The sequence below is a fragment of the Crocuta crocuta genome, unplaced genomic scaffold (genome assembly GCF_008692635.1).
Source record: "Crocuta crocuta isolate KB4526 unplaced genomic scaffold, BGI_CrCroc_1.0 scaffold431, whole genome shotgun sequence".
Taxonomy (NCBI): domain Eukaryota; kingdom Metazoa; phylum Chordata; class Mammalia; order Carnivora; family Hyaenidae; genus Crocuta; species Crocuta crocuta.
The window spans coordinates 92,677-115,579 of record NW_027528859.1 but is presented as its reverse complement, the minus strand read 5'-3'; the positions used below and the strand labels follow the sequence as shown (position 1 = coordinate 115,579).

General features: G+C 37.4%; 1 protein-coding gene across 1 annotated transcript in view; it reads left to right on the top strand.

Annotated features, from left to right (window-relative positions):
* The first annotated feature begins 5,264 nt into the window (after positions 1-5,264).
* TMEFF1 (transmembrane protein with EGF like and two follistatin like domains 1) overlaps positions 5,265-22,903 on the top strand; it is a 58,406-nt gene continuing 40,767 nt past the window's right edge. The window contains exons 1-5 of the mRNA XM_077756091.1: positions 5,265-5,396; positions 6,302-6,411; positions 12,730-12,859; positions 17,757-17,783; positions 20,089-20,185. Of these exons, the coding sequence (XP_077612217.1) occupies positions 5,384-5,396; positions 6,302-6,411; positions 12,730-12,859; positions 17,757-17,783; positions 20,089-20,185 (377 nt within the window). The 5' untranslated portion in view covers positions 5,265-5,383. The remainder of the gene's footprint in view (positions 5,397-6,301; positions 6,412-12,729; positions 12,860-17,756; positions 17,784-20,088; positions 20,186-22,903) is intronic.

The following is a 22,903-nucleotide window of genomic DNA, read 5'->3' as shown; positions in this document are numbered from 1 at the left end:
CAGGGGATGGGCAGAGAGAGGGGGACAGGAGGATCTGCAGTGGGCTCTGCTTTAACAGCAGAGAGCTGGATGCAGGGCTCGCACCCACAAATCACAAGATCATGACCTGAGCCAAAGTTGGACACTTAACTGACTGAGCCACCCCGGTGCCCCTGGATCCAGGCAATATATTCAGGTCCCTCTATTGAAATGAAAAATAGCTATGGTAATGTGCAGAGGTCTTGGAGATGGCCGCTTATTTGACTTAATTTTCTTTATAGTGAAGAGAATGAAATGTAAAGCCTTTAATCAAGGCTTTGGTCTACTTTGATAGTGGTTCTCAGTGGATGGTGATTTTACTCCCAAGTGGACATTTGGTAATGTCTGGAGACATTTTTGGTTGTTACAGCCGGGATAGTCCTGCTGATATCTAGTGGATAGAGGGCAGAGATGTTGCTATAAACATCCTCTAATGAACAAGATAGCCCCATACATCAAAGAATTATCTATCCCAAGATTTCAGTAGTGCTGAGGTTGAGAAGCCCTGAATTCTACTGTAACATCTTGCAAGGTTTATTCACTTTTGGCTCTCCATTGTTAGCTATCTCATAAGATACCCTTCTGTTTAATGGAGGGGTGGTAGTAAAGTCCTATCATTCTGGAGGGCTAAGGGATCCATTTTTAATTAAAAATTTTTTTTTCAAACATTTATTTTTGAGAGACAGAGAGATAGAGCATAAGCAGGGGAGGATCAGACAGGCACAGGATCTGAAGTAGGCTCCAGGCTCATAGCTGTCAGCACAGAGCCCAATGCAGGGCTCCCATGAACTGTATGATCATGACCTGAGCTGAAGTTGGATGCCCAACCTACTGAGCCACCTAGGCACCCTCTAACGGGTCCATTTTGAACTGTAACCTGAACCTAGTTAGTGCTGCCAAAAGTTGGGGAATTTGGGTGCCCAGGTTCATAGTGAGTAGGGTTCCTTCTTACATCTTCCCAGCTCTGAGATCTTAATGAAAATTGAGACAGGCTTTTTGTTTCTTTCTTTGTTTTTTTTGAGAGAAGATTTACATTCAGAGGATTGTGTGATGGGCACATTTGTAACCAGAGCAAAATATTTTTGTTTTGAGCCACTTTTCTGAGTGCCTCTTTGTGTAAAATATTTCTGTTTGGAGAATTGATTTTTGAGGGCCTTAGTAATGGCTCATCTTTTTTGCTGAATTTCCATTTTGGGTTCAGGAAGGCAGCTGTATAATCATCATCATCATTGACAGGTAGTAGAGTGCCCTCTTGATGCCTGGTACTGTACAGAATACTTGAAAAGAAGTAACATTCAGAAGATGATCCTAAAATAGAATTCCTTCTGTACTGAGTTTGAGCTAAGGCATTGGTTCTCAAATTTATGATAGAAATAGGAATACCAGGAAGTTATAATGTTCATGATAAATTAACTTTATCATATGGAGTGGAATGTAGCACCAAATTATTTAAGACTGGCTTAGAAATATTTATCTTAATTAAATTTATGTGCAATTATTATGTCAGGATTATGTTTTACTGTATGTATCAGTGACCCGACCAATAGTGGCTTAAATAATAAGGGCTTTATTTATGTGTTTGTTTATTTCCTATGACAGTAAGTCTGGATAGGTGAAATCCAGGGCAGGCTTGGTGATTTTATAATTCTTGCTTTCTACACTCTTGTTCCTCTTTAGCTTGTAACTTTCATCTTTATACATGTAAGATGGCTGCTACAACCTTGGGCAAGAGTTTTACTCTTTAAGGCAGGACAAAGAATGGAAGAATGAAGGAGGAAGAGACAGTGCTTACATATGGAACTGTGGCACATTGCAAGGGGGTCTGGGAAATACAGATTATTTAGCTGAGCATCTTTCTTCCTTGAACAAAATTGGGGTTCTCTTATGAAGTGAGAGTAGATCCAGGGTAGGCAGTTAGCTGTGACTGCCACAATAACAAAACAATTTAAAATGTACATTCATGAGCTTGTGACAATCATGAGCTTGTATTCTCATAAAACACTGTTGGAGTTTTTTTTAATTAATATTCTTATTTGTAGAACATTTTTAGTTTTGTTGATAACTAGTAAGGAAGTAATGTCAGATATTGAAGGTTTAAGAAATATGTGAAAAAACTCCTAAAATGAGAAAATTCTTTTCATTGACTTTTTTACCCTTGCAAATGAGAAAGTGAAACTCTTACTTGATTTTAATGTATATTAAATGTATATTTAAGGTACGATGTAGTCTGGGACAGCAGTTTTCATAAGGACCATGGTTTGGGAACCACTCATTCATATTTATATGTACGGTTTATTTATTTGTGTCTACTTAAATTTTTTTCCTACATAAGAATATTCTCTTTCAGTATATATGTTGTGGGCAATTAAAACATTCTTTATTTTTGAATGTTATTTATCTTGAGAGAGAGAGAGAGAGAGAGAATATCCCAAGCAAGCTCTGTACTGTCAGCACAGCCCTGACTATCCCAAGCAAGTTCTGTACTGTCAGCACAGCCCGATGTGGGGTGTGCTGACCACAAGATCCAACTTAGTGAACCACAAGATCATAACCTGAGCTGAAGTCACATGCTTAACCAACTAGCTATGTAGGCACCCCTGTTTTTTTAAAATCCTATGTCAGTTTTATAATCAGCAAAAAAGTCCTACTTCGAGAGTGCAAGTCTTGCCATCTTTGACCCTGCATCCTTTGCTTCAAATCCATTTTTATCAGCTTCTTTAAAAAGTTTTTTTATATTTATTTAAGTGATCTCTATACCCCACGTGAGGATTGAAGTCACGACCCTGAGATCAAGAATTAGATGCTTTTTCAACTGAGCCTTTAGCTCCTACTTTGGAAACTCTTCTCCTACTTGTTGAAACTCCTACTTCTTGGAACTCCTAGAGTAATTATAGCCTGTACAACAGCATTTTCTCCTTATAGACTATTGAACTCATTAGTAATTGTTCTATATGTTAGCAAGATCACAGGCTCCCTGTTACATATTTTTCTGTGTCCCCCAATTTCTTAGCATAGTATTAGATATATAGTAGATACTTTTCTGATCAACTAAATGATCGCATTTAACACATTAATACAATGAAAAAGGCATCAATTTAATAACAGGGTAGGCGTAAAATAAAACATGACTAATAGGGTAATCAGAATTTCATGACTTTTACCCTCCATTAATTAATATGGAACCTCTAGCTCCCCCAGATTGCTCCCCACCAAGTTTATTCTTGGAATCACCAAAGGGTGTTTCATGTGGGCTCACTAATGTGTTCTGGCCACTGCCACATGGCACACCTTTTTCTTCCTGCCATGTTTGCTGCCCCTAGATATCAGAGGTGTATCTCTGTGCCTGATTATCTCCTTGGCTCTGTGCCATCCTGCCAGGTGTGGTGCTGATGCTGGGGCTTCTGAGGTGTCCCAGCCTCTCTTCTTCCCCGCTATTCTATCTTGTTGTGTGGACATCAAAGCAGAGCTCTTATACCTTGTTGTTTCAGAGCTTTTAGTGAAAGCTGCTATTTAGTTTCTCACGGTAGCTCCTCTCTTGTGTTGAGTTCTTGAGGTTATGCTGGGGAAGCAGTCCAAGTGATAGATACCCTCCTATGCATGGGGCCACTCCTCCTATTCAAGCTCTGTTTATTGGGCCAAGCTTTTCTGCCTCTCTTTAGTAAGGATGATTATTGCTTAAAATGTTTCTTGGTCCCTCATGCAAATAGATGCTTTGAAAAAAATTTTTTTAATGTTTATTTATTTTTGAGAGAGAGACAGAGCATGAGTGGAGGAGCAGAGAGAGAGGGAGACACAGAATCTGAAGCAAGGCTCTGAGCTGTCTGCACAGAGCCCATTGTGGGGCTTGAACGCACTAACTGCGAGATCATGACCTGAGTCGAAGTCGGATGTTCAACTGACTGAGCCACCCAGGTGCCCCAACAAATAGATGCTTTGAACAACCCTCAGTCTCTGTGACTCTCACACAGAGAATCTGTGTGAATCTTGATGTCAGGGATTATTTAGGTTCTGGATTGCAAGGCCTTTGAATAATTTTATTTATTTATTTGGGGGTTGGGGAGAGGGGCAGAGAAAAAGAGAGAGAGAATCCCATGCAGGCCCATGCTCAGTGTGGAGCCCAATGTGGGGCTTGATCCCACAATCCTGGGATCATGACCTGAGCTGAAATCAAGAGTGGGATGCTCAACCAACTGAGCCACCCAGGCATCCCAGTGTCATTGTACTCTGAAAATACAATGAGTAAAGCATACTTCAAAGATTCTAAAGCCCAAGTAGCAAGTCAGAGCTATTCAGACCATGATCTTGGCCAGCAAACAGAAAAAAACTTTATTTATTCCTGTTTTAGAGTGTGAACTTTAAGGCTACAAAGAAAAGGAGAAATGCACTAAATTTTATTTCTCAAATTGTACAATTCTTTTTATTTCTATAGCCTGTAGAATTGACTAAGCCTGTAGTTGAACAAAGATACTATGCATTGTTATTGTCTTCTCTAAAGTGATTCTTTTTTTTAAGTGATTCTTTATTAATATTTAGTTAATCTTCTTTGGGTTTCAAGATATACATTAGAGTGTAGTTGGAACTGTACCTTGTGCAAATTCCCGGTAGGAGTGTGGGTAGATAGAAAAAAAGCAAGCACCACACTTAGGATTTAGCCTCAAGTGCTAATGCAAGTTGTTAAGGAGGCGAAGGATGAGTAGACAAAAATTGAGAGATGAGGGGAACCAAGAATATAGAGCCTCCATAGCCAGATAGCCAAGGTGAAAGGAATTAAAAGATGATCATCTGTGCCTGAAATAGTTTGTGAAACAGTGAGAACAACAAAATAGCACTAATAGTTTGCTGTTGTTTTAAGTTTCAGCTCATGTCTTTTTTAAACACCTCAGTCTTATTTAAGGAAAAGAACAAAAAAATTGTAACCTATAATTACATAGGTGTATACTTAACGTAGTGTGCAGTGCTTGGTTGAGATAAGTACTGTAGACTACTGGGTATTTAGGTACTTGACTGCCAGTTCCTTGGAGGGTAAGTTCTGAGGAGTAGGACACCCAAGACACCATTGCAGAGCAGGGAGAACAAATGGGGGCAGAGAGAGCCAATGACATGTCACCAGGACAGATGCCACTAGGTACAGAACCTTCTTGACTCAGTCTGCTGGGTCCTGCTTTGAAATCTAGAAATAGAAAACAATTAAGGAAGGGGGAATGCTAGAGAAATTCTTCCTGAGATCTGTTTGCCAAGACCTCTTCATGATCTAGAGCTGCAGGAGACTGTGTGCCCTTCCCAGAGTCCCTCAGTTACTGAGTTAAAGAGTCAGAAGCTACCTTAGGCCTTCCTGCTCCCAGACTTCGTTCACCTCTACAGTGGAATGGGTTTTCAAAGTAATCATTTATTTATTGTTTGGTATTGTTGCTATCATTTTATTGTTTATTGTTTGTTGTTGTATGTCTCATTCCTAATAGGGAGGATATAAAAATGGCATTATAGCAGTTTTTACTTAATTCCACATGATTCTGGGAAGCTTAATTTGATAGTTCCAGAGCAAGACTGATGGTCTTGGAGCAGGAGCAAAATGACCACAGAATGTTGTATTGTTGATTGGAGCTACTTCCTGTGGTAGAGTAAAATTAAGTCATTAAAGAATTTTAAGAGTGAGATGTTTAATCTTTTTAATTGTGTGCACATAAATACTCCATATATATCTAATTTATTTTTGAATTCTTTTGTAATTAAATTAGTTGGTCTAGAATGAATTATGTTCACCTGAAATTTATTTAGGTACCAAAAGAATTAAGATTTCTTTTAGTTATTCTCCTTAAAAGTAACTTAATCACTAGAAAAATGACCTACGGGAGTGCCTGGCTGGCTCAGCTATTAAGGGATGCTACTCTTGATCTGGGGGTTGTGAGTTTAAGCCCCACGTTGGGTGTAGAGATTAGTTTTTAAAAACCTATTAAAAATAATCTAAGATATTAAGACAGTAGTAAGAAGACTGTCTTAAGCTCTTGGTAGCCAACTAGAAAAATTCTGTAGATTTACCTTTGGGAATTCTGTGAAATCCTGAAATTTTTAGTTTTATTTTGGTTTGGGTTACTTATTGCCTAATAAGTAATGTAAGGCTGTCTTTAGGGAATTCTGAACATTTTTTGTCCTATAGGACTTGCTTTTTATATGTTCTGTCTTGTTATACTGTGAATGAGATGATCAATACATTTTAAGGTTTTTTTTCTTTTGTATATGTATGTTTGGATACAAAAGACATGAAACATTTTTTCCTCTTTTTCAGAATTAAATGTGAGGGAGTCTGATGTAAGAGTTTGTGATGAATCGTCATGTAAATATGGAGGAGTCTGTAAAGAAGATGGAGATGGTTTGAAATGTGCGTGTCAGTTTCAGGTGAGGAAACCAAGCCTGTTTTGAAGAATTTTACATTTTTAATATTTTATCATTCTACATTCTTCACATTAAAAAGCTTAAAGTACTTTGAACCCCATTAAGAAGTTGGATTTCACACCCCCCTTATTTTATGTCAGATGAAGTACTGTTACTCGTACAGTCTTTGCTTCTTTCTTTAAGAGGACAGACTGGCAATAATAGATGTGAAGATGCTTTGAACAAATATTACAAGTTCTATTCAAATGTAAGTTCTACTTGTCACTGAAAAGAAATGAATGTCTTATTTAAAATGTTGGCATTCCCCCCTTCTCTTTCTAGTCTTTTTACTTTTCCATTAAATTTTTTTTTTAATTTGAGTATAGTTGACCCACAATGTTACATTAGTTACAGGTATACAACATAGTGATTCAGTTTCTTTTTATGTTATGCTCTTCCCTTCCATTTTTATTTGCTGCTGTCTCATCTCTTTAGGCCAAAGAACATGACTGATTTAGTGCCTCAGGGTAGGTCAGGGTTAAAGATAAACTAGACAGGGGAACCTCAAACTAACATCTTTGCTTCAGATGCTCTTTTTGGTTGTGATTTGTTGCCTTAAAAAAAGCTAAAAAGAAGGATGCAAAAGCTGTTACATTCAATTCTTCCTTATTATTTTCTGGGATTAAATTATAATCTGGCTTCAGAAAGTTGTTCAGGAGATGGTCCCTCATTCAGAGTTTGAGGTGAAACAAAGGAGAAACTGGAATTTTTTTCACTCATGATTTTATTTTAATTGGACCCATCATTTTGGATTTTAAGGGGAGGAAAGGGTACAGAGATTAGAGACGAAAGCCTAGGACAGTCACTATTTCCAGTAACCCTATAAAACTTAAGCAAGTTCCTGTATGATCCATCTGTAAAGAGAAGGCATGTTTTCTACCCTTTTTCATGATATTGTAATGAGAATCAAAATCAGAGAGTGTGCATGTGAAGTCTCTTTGAAAACTTTAAACTATTGGAGGAAGAGTAGGAAGGGAGGTATACTATTGTCCAGCTAGACAGACTCTTCATAGTCCAAAGGGACTTTATAATGCACTATTTATTCATAGTAACTATCTTTGACATGGCTTAGCTGACCTTGTGTCCACATCTAACATGGTTACTCGGGCAATGAATGTTCTGTTCATTGATTTACGTCTGGCTTCCCTGCCTGCTCCCTAAACCCTATTAAAAGGGATAACAACTAAAGTGGGCTTCTTTCCTTAAAAGAAGGTATTGGTGTCTATAGTGTTAACTAAGCCCTCATGAACTTTTTTACCTCTTTCTGTTCTTCACATTAGATAATTTTTTATGATCTGTCTTCATGTTCCCTAATCCTTTCTTCTGTCTTCTCCATTTGGTACATCCGGTGAGTTTTTATTTTCAGATATTTTATTTCTAGAATGTATAGTTTTGATTCTTGACTGAGACTGCCTGTCTTTTCATTCATCAAGCATATTTTCCTCTAGTTTTGATACTATTGCTGCTTCAAAGTCTGTGCTACTTTCAGCATCTGGGACATCTCAGGGATCATCTCTGTTGATTGTTGTTTCATTTGAGAATGGATTGTGTTTTCCTTTTTCTTTGTATTAATTTCGAATTTATTGTGCATATTGTGAATGATATATTTTAGAGTGTTTGAATTCTGTGATGTTCCCCTGAAGAGTATTGTCACTTGGAAGCAATTAAGTTGGCTGAACTCAGACTGTACATTTTCTTCCCTGTTGAGGGAAGTAACACACGTATCAGTTCATTTCTTTTAGTCTCAGCTGGGCTACTTAGAGGCTGCCTCATGAGTGGTTTGGGAGTCAGCCAGAAATTTGATCTGAGTTTATATACAGAATCTGGAAGGCCCATCTGACTGTCTCCTTTCTGGGTTTCTCTCTTATTAGTGGCTCTGGTTGCCCTGAACTCTATCCTTTGGTTCCTTGAGCCAGAAAGACTGGTGATTTCTTACTGGTATTTTAGCCACTCCTGTATTGGGAAGACTGAAGCTGTTCTCTCTTCCAACTGTCTTATATTTCTTTAGGTTAAATTCCTTGATGTGGAATTGTTGAGCCAGTGGGTGATCATGTGCAGATAACATTCTCATCAATAACAGTGTACCTGACTGCTGGTTTCCTCTTAGCTTCTTGGTAGTGGGTTTTGTCAATGCTTTAAAAAATTTTTTTATTTTAAACCTTATTTATTTTGAGAGAGAGAGAGAGAGAGAGAGAGAGAGCGAGCATGAGAGGGGGAGAGAGGTAAAGAGAAAGGGAGAGAGAGAATTCCAAGCAGGCTATGCACTGAAAGTGCAGATCTCATGAACTGCAAGATCATGACCTGAGCTAAAGCCAAGCGTTGGACACTCAACTGACTGAGCCACCCAGGTGTCCCTCAATCCTTTTAAATTGTAAATCTGTAAGGCCAAAAATGCTTTTTTAAAAATTTTCATTTGATTGTTAGAAAAATTGAAACTGTGACATATTTATTGATCATTTTTTATGAATTAGTATTTCATATTCTTTGCCCATTTTTTGGAGTGTTTTCTTTTTTCCTTGTGTTGATTTGTGAAGACTTATGTATGTATGTATGTGCATACTCTATACGCAGCACACTATTTGAGTACTTACATATTGCTTACTATGCTGAGCATTATATCCATTAATAGCTCTAAATACGTATATACATTATATATATATACCCATATATACAAAAGCCTCTATAACTCATAAACTCTCGTGAAAACCTGTGATGTAGGTACTGTTTTTATCTTTTTTTAAAAGAGTAACGTATGCCCATTTTAAACAACTTGAACATTATATAAGAAGATATGTAATATAATGAAAAATGTCTTCCTTTCACTCCAGACTGCCAATTGCTCTTCTCAAAGGCAGCATCTGTTACTTGTATTTCCTTCTAGAAATATTGTACATTCTACAAGTGTATGCAGTTGACACTTGCACAACACAGGCTTGACCTCTGAGGGTCCACTTATACATGGACTTTTTATAGTACAGTCCTGTAAATGTATTTTCTCTTTTATATGATTTTTTTCATAGCATTTTCTTTTCTCTAGCTTACTTCATTGTAAAAGTACAATTATAATACATGTAACATACCAAATATGTGTTAATTGACTGTATGTTATTGGTAAGCCTTCTTGTCAGCAGCAGGTTATTAGTAGTTAAGATTTTGGGGAGTCAAAAGTTATGCATGGATTCTTGATGTGTGAGGGATTGGTACCCCTAACATCCATGTTGTTTAAGGGTCAATTTAAGGGTCTTTTAATTTCTCTTCTAAGTATTAAACCACTCAGTAGTATTTACCTTAGAGTGTTCCTTTAAAAAAAATTTTTTTTTAAATGTTTATTATTGAGACAGAGAGAAACATAGCACGAGTGGGGTAGGGGCAGAAGGAGAGGGAGACACAGAATCTGAAGCAGGCTCCAGGCTCTGAGCTGTCAGCACAGAGCCTGATGCAGGGCTCAAACCTAAGAACCATGAGATCATGACCTGAGCCCAAGTCGGACACTCAGCCGACTGAGCCACCCAGGTGTCCTTGAGTGTTCCTTTTTAATTGAGATTACAAAAATGTTAAAGAAGTTATTCTAGTGTCATTTTCATTTTGCTTATAATTTTTGATATAAGGAAGTTTTTAAAATTTAAATTCATGTTTATATATAGTGTGATATAAAGAAGTTTAAATTTTTGTATCGTACTTATTTTTGTCTTTATGATTCTGCTTTTCATTAATTGAAAGTCTTTCCTTGCAACTTCAAGATTATAAAGAAATAGCCTCTTTGACCTTTTTCCTATATTTGGATTGCTAAAAAATCCTCGCATCATCTGGTGGCAAAGCAGGAAAGAGAAATAAAAGTTAGGAGTTAAGATCACTAGACGGTTATCCAAGGCTTGCTTTGTGCTTGATGCTCGATGCTGAGGATATAAAGATGTTTAAAGACAAGTTGCTTGCCCTGTAGGAGCAAACTGCCTCAGGGCTTACAGCAGATTTGATCCTGCTGCTGAATGAACCTTCCTTTGTCTATTCTGCCTTCTTAGAACTTATAAATCTGTTCAAGTTAGACTTAGGTTATTGCCAGTTGAAGAAAAATCACCTCCTATGTCCATTAAACACTTGTTTGCTGGTTTCTTTAGCAGTATCTTACAATTCATTTAAAACACTTGCTATGATTCAGCATGCTTTTAGTGTTAATATGGTTTATTAACCATATTATAATTTCTAGTTTATAATTTAAATACATTTTAACAGATAATAACAGGATTTTAAATAAAGTCTAGAATTGTTTTTTTTCAGTCTGCTAGTAAGAGCTATTATATCTTGTCACATTATATAAGCAAAGCTACTTTTATTTTGTACCAAGAAAAATGATCAGTATTGCATCTTTCCATTAAAACTTGGATTATGTACAAAAAGGGGTGTCTACAGTTTTCCTCTTATTTTCTTTCTTCCTCTTTGTCCTTCTTCTTCCCCCTGTAGTTCTCTGGACTGTGTTTTTTTCCCTGAATTTATCAATGTCTGCTCTTGCTAGGTGCTGCACGCCATCTTATTAGACTTCTGTATTAGGGTTCTCCAGAGAAATAGAATCAATAGGGTGTATATATATATATATATATATATGTATACATAATACATATATATATATTATTTTAAAAGTAATATAACATATATAAACATACACACACACACACAGAGGCAGAGAATGAGGGGGAAAGGGAGGGGAGGCTACATTAGAAGGAATTGGTTGGCTTGATTATGGAGGCTGAAAAGTCCCATGATCTGTTGTCTGCAAGCTAGATGTCTAGGAAAGCTGATAGTGTAGTTCTAGTCCAAATCTGAAGGCCTGAGAATCAGGGGAGATGAAGATGTAAGTCCCAGGCTAAGACCGAAGTGCTGAGAACCAGGAAAATACCCAAGTCCAAAATCATAGGCAGGGAGACCCAGTTCTCCTTTTCCTCCACTTTCTTGTTCTGTTCAGGCCCTTAAATGGATTGGATGATCCCACTAACATTGGGGAGGGCACTTACTCAGTCAGTTGATTCTAATGGAAATTCAACTGGAAACACCCTCAGAGAGCATCCAGAGGTAGTGTTTAATCTGGTCACCTTGGGGCCTAGTCAGGTTGACATCTAATATTGGCCATCACAATCTTGCTGCTGTTTTCTTATTTATTATATTCACCACAGTTCTTGTCACACAGTAGGCACACAATAAATACTTGAATGGATGTGGCTCAGAGTTGTACATTCTGCACCTTTCTAAACTACTTCAAATCACATTCTTCTAGCTATATAGAAGGTATGGGGAGAATTGTTTTCCCCAACAAGGGTGGCAGTATGGAGGAGGCAGACCTTAGGTTAGAGTCCGTGCCCGTGTCAGAAGTCGCATGTTGCTAAAATTGTCCAAATCCCTTCATTTGCCTATAGCATAATGAGAGTAGCTCCTAAGAGAGACCCCTGGAAACAGACTGACCAAAGAGCAGCAGGTCTTCTTCTTCCATCTCATGCTCACTCCTAGGCATATGCTTGTTAGGTTGAATTTCAGGAACTATTCTAAGCTCCCTATTCACTGCCACCAAGGGACACATAGTGAGACCCTGCTGAATAACTTTAGTGTGTAGTCGTTAGAATACATCACTTGTGAGAAACTGTGGGTCTCCCACTTATTAGCTGTGACCCTGGGCAACTACTTAAAACTCAGAAGTGATGATAACATAGTAAAACCAGCCAGTATTTACTGAGAATTTACCATGGCCAGATATAAATGCTGAAGATAGATTTCTCTTATTTAATCCTCCAACAACTTTATTAGGGAGATGCATTTACAGGTGGAGAAAATGGCAATGATGCTATAGCCCATAGTTACATGGATGGTGGACCCAGAGATTATGTATTTCTTTGTGTTTTCTATAGCATTTACCTTAGGACTTGGGATTCTGGTGGTATTGAATAAATGAGTTTTGATTTTAATAAAATGATATTATATAATTAGGTGCTTATTAGCTCATTACAAACATTGCCAAGAATTTTCCTCTTACCTCACTGGGTTTTTATAGCAAGCAAATGAACTAGATAGCACAGGAATTTTCGTTGTCATGTTTATGGATAGTTGATCGTTATTTTCATTATAAATGTGAAAAATAGGTGTGAGAAAGTGGTATAACTCTTTTTTTAAACCAAACAAAAGAACAAACTATTCTTTAGTAGAAGTATGTCACAGTACTATGGTACTACATTCATAAATATGAAGTGAACCATTAATATTCATGCCTAGCTTTGAATATTTATTTTGTTTCTTTTGCAGTGCCATACAAATTACGTTCCTGTCTGTGGATCAAATGGGGACACTTATCAAAATGAATGCTTTCTCAGAAGGGCTGCTTGTAAGCACCAGAAAGAGATAACAGTAGTAGCAAGAGGACCATGCTACTCCGGTATGTGTGATAGATACTCTTCTGAATAACTGTTAGAGATGATTCCACCATAGTTTCTAAAAGGCAATTTCCAGTCAGAGGTGTAGTCCCAGAACTGCTCTATGGAGTGGGGGGGACTCTTTTTGGTCTGCATTTCATGTTGTTGCTTTAAAAAAAATCTTTTTAATGGTTATTTATTTTTGAGAGAGAGAATATGAATGTGAGTGGGGGAGGGGCAGAGAGAGAGAGGGAGAATCTGAAGTAGGCTCCAGGCTCTGAACCGTCAGCACAGAGCCTGATGTGGGGTTCGAACTCACTAACCATGAGCTCATGACCTGAGCCGAAGTCAGATGTGTAACCGACTGAACCACCCAGGCACCTCTCGTGTTGTTGCTTTTTAACACCAGATGGTGAAGTTTCATGGGTACTTTGCCTATCTTTTGCCTTATGGTTTGAATATTAGAATGAGATTTGGGGTAGAAATTACATGGAATCCATTTTGTTGATTTTTATTTTCTTGGCGGGGGACAGGGGTGGAGAATATTTATAGAACTAGCCATTAGTGACATCCCAGGATGTGTCTCTTTCCAAGCTTGTCTCTTTTTATATCTTCTCTATTCTGTCTGCCAATCCTTGTCACCTATCTTCCCCCAGTTTTTTGTATTTACTTCCTTCTCTTTTCCTTCTTGAATCAGTAGTAGTTAATTTTGGAAAGCACTAATATAAGTTTCTTACTTGCATTTGTGTTTGGGGACAGGGATGCAAATGAAGTGTTGTAATTAGAATTATTACATGAAGGTTAGCAGTATAGACACTTCTTATATGATATACTCTATTTTTTTTCTTTGCCTATGTATTACAGTGCGTGTGTCCAGGATTTTTAATAGGGCTCCATTTCATAAGCATGAATGATCCATTGTCCATGTGGCTGATCTCAAACTCCAGGGCCACTAATACCATATGATTGAAAGCCCCCACTCTAAATTACATGGTTGGTCTTTGTGGTATGGCCAACCCTCTACCCTAGGGCTGCTGAGTGTGACCAGCCCCACCCTAACATCTGATGTGGTTAGCACTCTCGTGAAAGGAGACACTTCTAGCAGGTATGATGTAAATTACCTTCAAGAAGCTGAGGGCAGGGGCGCCTGGGTGGCTCAGTCAGTTAAGCGTCGGACTTCAGCTCAGGTCATGATCTCACAGCGCATGGGTTTGAGCACCACGTTGGATTCTGTGCTGATAGCTCAGCTTCGGATTCTGTGTCTTCCTCTCTCTGTGCCTTTACCTCACTTGTGCTCTGTCTCTCTCTCTAAAAAATAAATAAACATTAAAAAAATTTAAAAAGAAAATTGAAAAAAGCTGAGGGCAAAGACCAGGTCTTTCTTTGGGCAAGACCAAATTCCTTTCCCTACACCAAACAAGTATGTGGCTGGTCAAATGATTATGTTCTCAGGCCCATAGACTATCATTTGTTGTGATTCTTATATACTTCTCTAAGTACATTGTGTTTCACAGACTTGATTTAGAAACTAAAAAAGAATATGGAGATCTTTACATTCACTTACGAGGAACATGCAGTTAAGACTTTGATAGGCAGTGAATGGTAAACATTAGAAGCAGCCAATTTTGGTAGATTGGAAAGAGCACTGCACTGGGGTTACAAGACCTGCCTTTAACTCCAGCTCTTATTTTTTATTAAAAACATTTTTATGTTTATTTATAAGAGAGAGAGGAGAGAGAATGAGTGGGGGAGGGGCAGAGAGACACAGAGACAGAATCTGAAGTAGGCTCCAGGCTCTGAGCTGTCAGTGTGGGGCTCGAACTCACAAACCATGAGATCATGACCTGAGCTGAAGTTGACGCGTAACCGACTGAGCGCCCAGGTGCCCCACTCCAGCTCTTGTTTACTTATTTACTGTATGGCCTTGGACAAGTCACCTAGTTACTCTGAGCCCCAATTACTTAAATTTTAAATGGATATCATCTCTTGGGATTGTTAAGTGAGGGTTGAATGAGTTAAGTTGTAAGGTGCTATATTCATCTTTTTAGATGCTTGGTGGGCCATTGCTGGAAATAATATTGTTTTTTTGATTACTTGCAAATTCCTTACTGAGAGCCTTTTTTCCTCTGAAATTTTTCTTCTGTGGCATCTGCTGGCAGAGTTTTTTTTCACATTTCATGCGTATCTCTATTTATATATCATAATATACTTTATTTATCTGACACATCTGTCTTCGGCTGGATCAGTTGCTTCTCAGCAGGAGGGCAGGATGCCCTACCTGGGGAGGTATATTTAGTCTCGGGGTTGGGGTGGAGTTGTGTGGATGGGGGAAGGCATATGTGCAATGAAAATATAATCTACAAGAAGAACTCAACTCCTTATCAGAGTAGTCACAATATTTATTTCAGCATTTTTATTTTATTTTATTTTATTTTATTTACTTATTTTTGAGAGAAATAAACATTATCTGAGAGAAATAAACATTATCAACTCTGTGTTGATAGCAGTGAGCCTGATGCAGAGCTCAAATTTACGCACCGTGAGATTATGACCTGAGCTGAGGTCAGACGCTCAACCAACNAGTGTGGAGTTTGGTGAGTTCCTTATAGTTTTTGGATACTAGCCCTTTATCTGATATGTCATTTGCAACTATCTTTTCCCATTCCGTCAGTTGCCTGTTAGTTCTATTGATTGTTTCCCTTGCTGTGCAGAAGCTTTTTATCTTAATGAGGTCCCAATAGTTCATTTTTGCTCTTGATTCCCTTGCTTTTGGGGATGTGTCAAGTAAGAAATTGCTGCGGTTGAGGTCAAGGAGGTTTTTTTCCTGCTTTCTCTTCTAGGGTTTTGATGGTTTTCTGTCTCACATTCAGATCCTTTATCCATTTTGAGTTTATTTTTCTGTATGGTGTGAGGAAATGATCTAGTGTCATTCTTCTGCATGTTGCTGTCCTGTTCTCCCAACACCATCTGTTAAAGAGGCTGTCTTTTTTCCATTGGATGCTCTTCCCTGCTTTGTCAAAGATTAGTTGGCCATACATTTGTGGGTCCGAGTTCCCTATTCTATTCCATTGGTCTATGTGTCTGTTTGTGCCAATACCATACTGTCTTGATGATGACAGCTTTGTAGTAGAGGCTAAAGTCTGGGATGGTGATGCCTCCTGTATTCTTCTTCAATATTACTTTGGCTTTTCGGGGTCTTTTGTGGTTCCATACAAATTTTAGGATAGTTTGTTCTAGTTTTGAGAAGTATGCTAGTGCAATTTTGATTGGGATTGCATTGAATGTGTAGATTGCTTTGGGTAGTAATGGCATTTTAACATAATTTATTCTTCTGACCCATGAGCATGGAATGTTTTTCCATTTCTTTGTGTCTTCTTCAATTTCCTTCATAAGTTTTCTATAGTTTTCATCATACAGATCTCCTATATCTTTGGTTAGGTTTATTCCTAGGTATTTTATGGTTTTTTGTTCATTTGTGAATGGGATCAGTTTCTTGATTTCTCTTTCTGTTGCTTCATTATTGGTGTATAAAAATGCAACCAATTTCTGTATGTTGATTTTGTATCCTCCTATTTCAGAATTTTAAAGGACACTAAAGGAAAGTTTGAGGTATTATATTTATTAAAATTTAGCATGATTTGAAAATGGATTGGGCGTATCTCATGCATTGGGGCTATCTTATTCAATTTATTCCTAGCATTTACTGTGTTGCCTACCACATGATATATACCCAAAGTATGTAGGATAGAAGGAAAAAAGGAGTGTTTTTCTAAGAAAAGTTTGGTCATAGAACAATTTTAAATTGAATGCCCTTCTTCTTTGTCTTTTTGCTGCTCTTCCACTCTTTTCCTTCTCTTTACTCAGATCTAATTATTTATGGTTGATTAATCAGAATTGAACACTCGTTTAGACTTTATAAAATCCCTTGAAGATTTGGCAGTGGATATTACAAAAAATACGTGTTTTTCCGGTTCCTCCTATTTCCACTATGTTTGGGAATTTGATTATTGCGTGAAGGAGAATAAAGGGAAAGGAGCAATATTGTGAAGGGTGTTGTCTCCCACTCTGGGGAACCATTTGAAGAATTGGAGTGGGTTCCTGAGAATGGGTGGGTTCCCCGCAACTCCCGAAAGTGCTGGATAAAGTATGTCAAGTTCTTCTGTTGCCATCTCTGGTTTTTTACTATACTATGCTGATGATGTTAGAGTACTACCTTCCTTTTAACATACTCTGCATTATATGTTGGCCTTTTTAAGATTTATAAAATAAATATTTTATATTAATTATATTTTAGGCCGACTTCTTGCTGGTAACTTTGAGGAAGGCTTTTTAATTTCCTTAGTAAGAAGTGTCTCACCTACACCTTGCTGAGCGTCCTTGGATAAGTTTCCTAGAGGAAGCTAATTTTATCAGTAATATGAAAACAGCTCAGAAGTTCTTTCCTTCAAAGCCTTGAGGCTTTTTCTTGCCTTTTGGCTTTTGGCCTTTATCCACAGATTTCATTAAGATTTTTGGAGCAAGACCCAAAGCTCTTTTCCTCCCTTTCCAATAAAAGCAGCTTATTCATTATTCCTCTTAAGCTTTAACAAAATTAAATTTTTTTTAACCTTTTACATGAGTTAATTAAAATTATTTTTATATAGCCATTTATTTTACAGTATTTATTGGTCTTTACTCTGTGCAGGGCACCCGGATACTTCCTGAATGGCTACAAAGATGTATGAGGTATAGATGATTGTGTGTCCAAGGAATTTATATTTGGGGAAAAACTTGGAATGGGTATATAAGAATAAACTGTTTGATATAAAAAAAAAATGAGAATTGCTATTGCAGTTTTATTTTTGATGAGAAATTTGACTATTGGATAGGATGACATTTCCAGCGAAAGTATTTCTATTCACTGTTTTTTTTTCTTCTTAGATAATGGCTCTGGATCTGGAGAAGGAGGTAAGTTTCAAATACCCCTTAAAGGACATTTGTTTTCTGTCATTAACAGCTTTATTGAGGTAAAATTCACACACTGTACATTTTGCTTATTTAAAGTGTACAATTCAGTTGCTTTTAGTATATTCACAGAGTTGTGCATTCATCACCACAGCCCATTTTAGAACATTTTCATTACTCCAGAAATAAGCCCATAGTCATCACTCCCAACCCTTCTGTCCCTTTTAGCCCTAGGCATGTTGTTTCATATAGTTATGTCTCACTAAAGTTTTGTTGACAGGCAAAGTAGAAATGTTGTAGCTTCTGTAAATTGAGATTGCACCAAAGTGCTTTCTCCTTGGGATCATCCACACAAGTGATTTTGGGTTGGACCAGAGTATTTGTAACTCTCACACCCCTTGCTTACAAATTTTTGCTCATAAGGAACTTTCAAGGTGCAGGGTTATAAAACTCTGGAGCCAGTTGTGCATGGCAAAGAGAAGACTTGCAAAACAACTGTAGTGACTTTATGTCATTAAAATTCTCCTGTGTATGTTTCTTATTTTATTTTACAAATATATAAATTATTTCTGCTGTTTAAAAAAGTAATATCTGGTAATAGCGTATAGCACGAGTTTACTCTAAATTGTCAGAATTAAGAATGACTCGTTCATTTCCTAGTCTAATGAAACTGTAATACTTAGTGTCTACTGTATCCAAAGTAATGCTGGAGGTACTGTGGGGATACATACACTAAAAGAAAACTTACTCTAGTAAAGTTCACACTCATACAAATGAAAACTATGGTTATGATCCTTTCTATACTATCTGAAACCTTATTCCAGACTTCCACATTTCATAGAATCCTAAAATGTCAGAGTTGGAAGGCACTTCAAAGGTCACTTAGAGAATAGAAGAGCCATCCTGAGGAAGAAGTTCAGGGATGAACATTTCAGGAAAAAAAAAAAGAAAAAGATTAACGCTATCCTACAATAGAATGTGATTTGAAAGGACATGTTCAAGCAGAAGCTTCATAATCACATGTGAAGGATCAGACCATCAATTCTAGCTAGATCTTAGAGCCAGAAAGGATTTTAAGAGAGATCATGTAGTCTAGTCATTGTGGTCAGATACTCAGTAAGGAAACAGTCATGTTCCCATACTAGAGAAGTGGAAGTTGATGTCATATTTTTTATGTCTTGTAAAAAAAAATCTGAGAATGTAGGGTGACCATTTCTTTTCAGGGAGTATGAGTTTAGAAACGCTGTCATTTGCTCAGATTAGTATACAAACTTGAGTGAGCTTGTGGTGGCAAACGATTTCCTGATGTTTCTGAAGCCTCAGAAATAATAAGATTATGATCCCTGGAAACTGGGAGTGTTCATGAGAATTTGGGAAAGAGTTCTACTTAAAGTGCACGTAGACACTAAAAATGGAAAGTTTGGAAGTATTACCAAATAGGCATATTAGGTTTTTGGACTTACCTTGTGGTATCTTCCTTACTGATTGACACCTCCTGAATAAGGTGTTACTTCCCAAACCAGAATGAGAGATCTCCTTTGTATAAACTGTAATCCCTAGATTGGCTTCAGAACAGATCTCCCTGCCTAGTTTGAGATTATCAGGGTAGGATCCATTCTAGTTGAGCCCCAGAAATGTAGAAGCCCTTGAATGTGGAATATGAGTTGGAGACTTAGTGGTAAACACTAGTTTTTTGTGCCGGATCATAAGAAATCCACACATGTCTGCATTCTGGGTATTTTTGGAATGCTAAGTGGGCAAAGTAGAAAAGGAGGCAAGTCCTTTGTAAAGGGACCCCTTTCCTTTTACAGATTTGCAGATAAGTATTTTTAAAAAAATTCTACTGTTAGTTATGTAATAAAAAAGGCAGGTATGAAACTGATGTGAGGAACAAGTGGTTACACTCTTGCATTGCATTTAATCATTTATTTGTTAACTGGCATTGCATAGTTTATTTCAGTAGGGTAATCACTGTACCAAATTTATTGCTCATGTTATATTTTCTCTCTCTTATTTAATGTTATATGGTAATTCTTTTAAAGGCAATTATCAAAACCTGTAGTGTTCTTTTGTACATAGATTAAGGGATTATTTTGCTATACCAATACTTATTTTCCTCATAGAATATGTTGTACTCAGTATTGGCAACATTTTTGGATGCAAGCTTTGATAGATTTTGGAACTGATTGTTTTCGAGAGTGCAGGCACACATTTTTCCCAGAAATGGGATGATGCTTCCTGAAAACATGAAGCTTATCTGAAAAGGAAACCAACTTTGGTTGAAAATTTAATTTTTCTTTTTAAACAGAAGAGGAAGGGTCAGGGGCAGAAGTTCACAGAAAACACTCCAAGTGTGGACCTTGCAAATATAAAGCTGAGTGTGATGAAGATGCAGAAAATGTTGGGTGAGTTGTTTGAGGGAAAGGGATGCACTTACTTGGAGGTTAATTAGTACTGTTCTATTGTAGAGAGGTATCTTTTAACCTGGTTCTAGGTATTTCGTGTGTGCCTTCTGTATTTTTTTTGTTTAATGCTGATATGTTGGCTTTCTCTTATGTTATAATATCATTGCTCTTTAAATTAAAGTGTTTTATTTTAGAATGAGAATCCACGTATAATATTTTCAGTTTTACCGGTCTTTATTTTTGACAGTTTTATATATTTTATACTAAGTACTCCTTTTATTCATCAAAAATACTCTTATTCTGAATTATCCTACTATTATACTTTCTAACAGTATCAATAAGTTTCTCTTTTGCTTAACTTGCATTTTTACACAGAAAATTTTCATGTATTTCGTTGTATTAAGAAAAATCCAAAACTGCTTCAAAATTTTAGATACAGTAATTATTATACATAAGTAAAAAATATTTTTTAGAAATCTCAGTTGCACAGACTGACATTATACTGGTTTATTTTCTCACTCAATTTCAGCCTTCAGTAATGTGGGTTTTGTAGCTGGGCAGCATTGTCTGTCCAATTTCCACATGGGCTTGGTGGAATAGTAATGATGTCAACATCATCAACATAGTCATGTTTGTTTCTTCCTTTCGTCAGATTCCTGTTTGTTTATTTCAATCTCAGCATTTCATTTCCCTGTGGTGTTTGCTTTTTGCATAGTTTTTTAAAAACATATTTATTTTTGAGAGGGATGGGGAGAGAGGGCATGAGTGTGTGGAGGAGGGACAGAGAGAGACTCTCAGGCAGGCTCCCTGACGACGCAGGGCTCAATCCCACCACCATGAGGTCACGACCTGACCCAATACCAAGAATCTGATGCTCAACCGTCTGAGCCACCCAGGCGCCCCTGCTTTTTGCATAGTTGATTCTAAAAGCTTTAATGCTGACTTCAGGACCTTATAGTACAAATTGATCTTCACTTCCCCAATTATCCCTTAGTGCATGTTTTAAAACATTTATTTTGTAGAGATTTGCACTTTCTTCCTTACACTTAGTTTCACTGTGTGTTTTCTAAACATATTCAGGTCTTTCACTGAACAGGAATAATATGGTTTATTAGTGTTAATGCCCAAAGTGGGTTTTATCAGTCAAGATCACACCATTTTCAGGATTATGGTTCAAAATCAGCTGTTTGGGTGGTCCGTGGTAAAATTAATGTCTGATAATTTACTTGGTATATCAAAGTTGGTGAGAATTGGCACAAGACAAGTTCAGTAAAAAAATGAATTCTGTAAAACTTCAGTTTTGCTCTGTTTCCACATATTGGTCATGTGGATTGACATGTGTCCATCCATTTCAATCAGAGTGATTTGATTTGGAAGAGCATGTTTTCCAAAGTAGGTGCGGGTCTATAGAGCAATGAGCTATATGGACTTGCAGAGAGAAGAGGTAATAGGTGTTATGTTCTCTTCTCACTTTGTGTTAACGGTATGGCATGATGAAACACTGGTGTGTGTGTGTGTGTGTGTGCGTGTGCATGTGTGTGTGTGTGTTTGTAGAGATTTAGTTCTTATTTAGTTCTTTTTAGTGTTTTCTCTCAGGACTGTTATATAAAGGTATTTAGAGTTGTCAGTGATTGATTGGTTAGGTCTGTTGGTCTGTTTTTATTCCTTTGATTGTATCTCTGTTCAGTCTTGCTTTAGACATTTATCTGCTCTCATTTTTCATCTCTTAATTGAAAGAGATAGAGATCTTTGGCTTAGAGGTAGAACAGATTCCATCTAGTCTCAGAGGCCTCCCCAAATATGACATCTATGGTAAAATACACATTTTTTTTTTTTTTAATATTTTTATTTATTTCTAGGAGAGAGAGAGAGACAGCGTGAGCAGGGGAGGATCAGAGAGAGAGGGAGACACAGACTGAAACAGGCTCCAGGCTCTGAGCTGGCAGTCAGCACAGAGCCCGACGCGGGGCTCGAACCCACGAACCGCGAGATCATGACCCAAGCGAAAGTCGGACGCTTAACTGACTAAGCCACCCAGGCGCCCCTAAAATACACATCTTTGTATGGACACCACCTCATGATGTAATATGTGCCCTATGCCCAGTCAGAGCAACTCCCTTGTATGTACTAAATTCATTTCGAGAGCTTGGAACCTCTGTTTTTGCAGATAAGGCTTTAAGCATAAAGAAGTGGGCACAGACCAGGGAAGAGCTTACCAATAGAAAGCAGAATGCAGTCTGAGGAGCCAGCCAAGGAGCACACAGACTGGAAGAGGCAGCCAAGTCCAGGCCAGGAAGTCAGTGAAATAAGAGGAAAACATTAAGGAAGCAGCTGATACCTTTACCTAGAAAAGTGATTAAACTAAAATGGTTGATCCTGCTAAGGAAGGAGACAGAACAAAATTTTAGGAACATTAGTCTTTGAGTGTATGAAACACTTATTACTGATTGCAGTTGAGTTTAACAATTTATACATATCTCAGTGGTTATTATAATTTTTTTTAACTTTTAAGTGGACCACGGTATCAAGAAAATTAAATGGAGTTTATTTAACTCCTTCAGGCACCTTCTGTGTCTTTTCATGGTTACTTCCAGGTGAATATTGACATGTTTGCCTAAGGGTAATTTTGACCCAGCCAACCAGACCTTTTCAGTATGGAAATTTGAGAGACGCCCAAATGTGGTAGTAGCCATCAAGCCTTGATTAGGAAGATGTAAT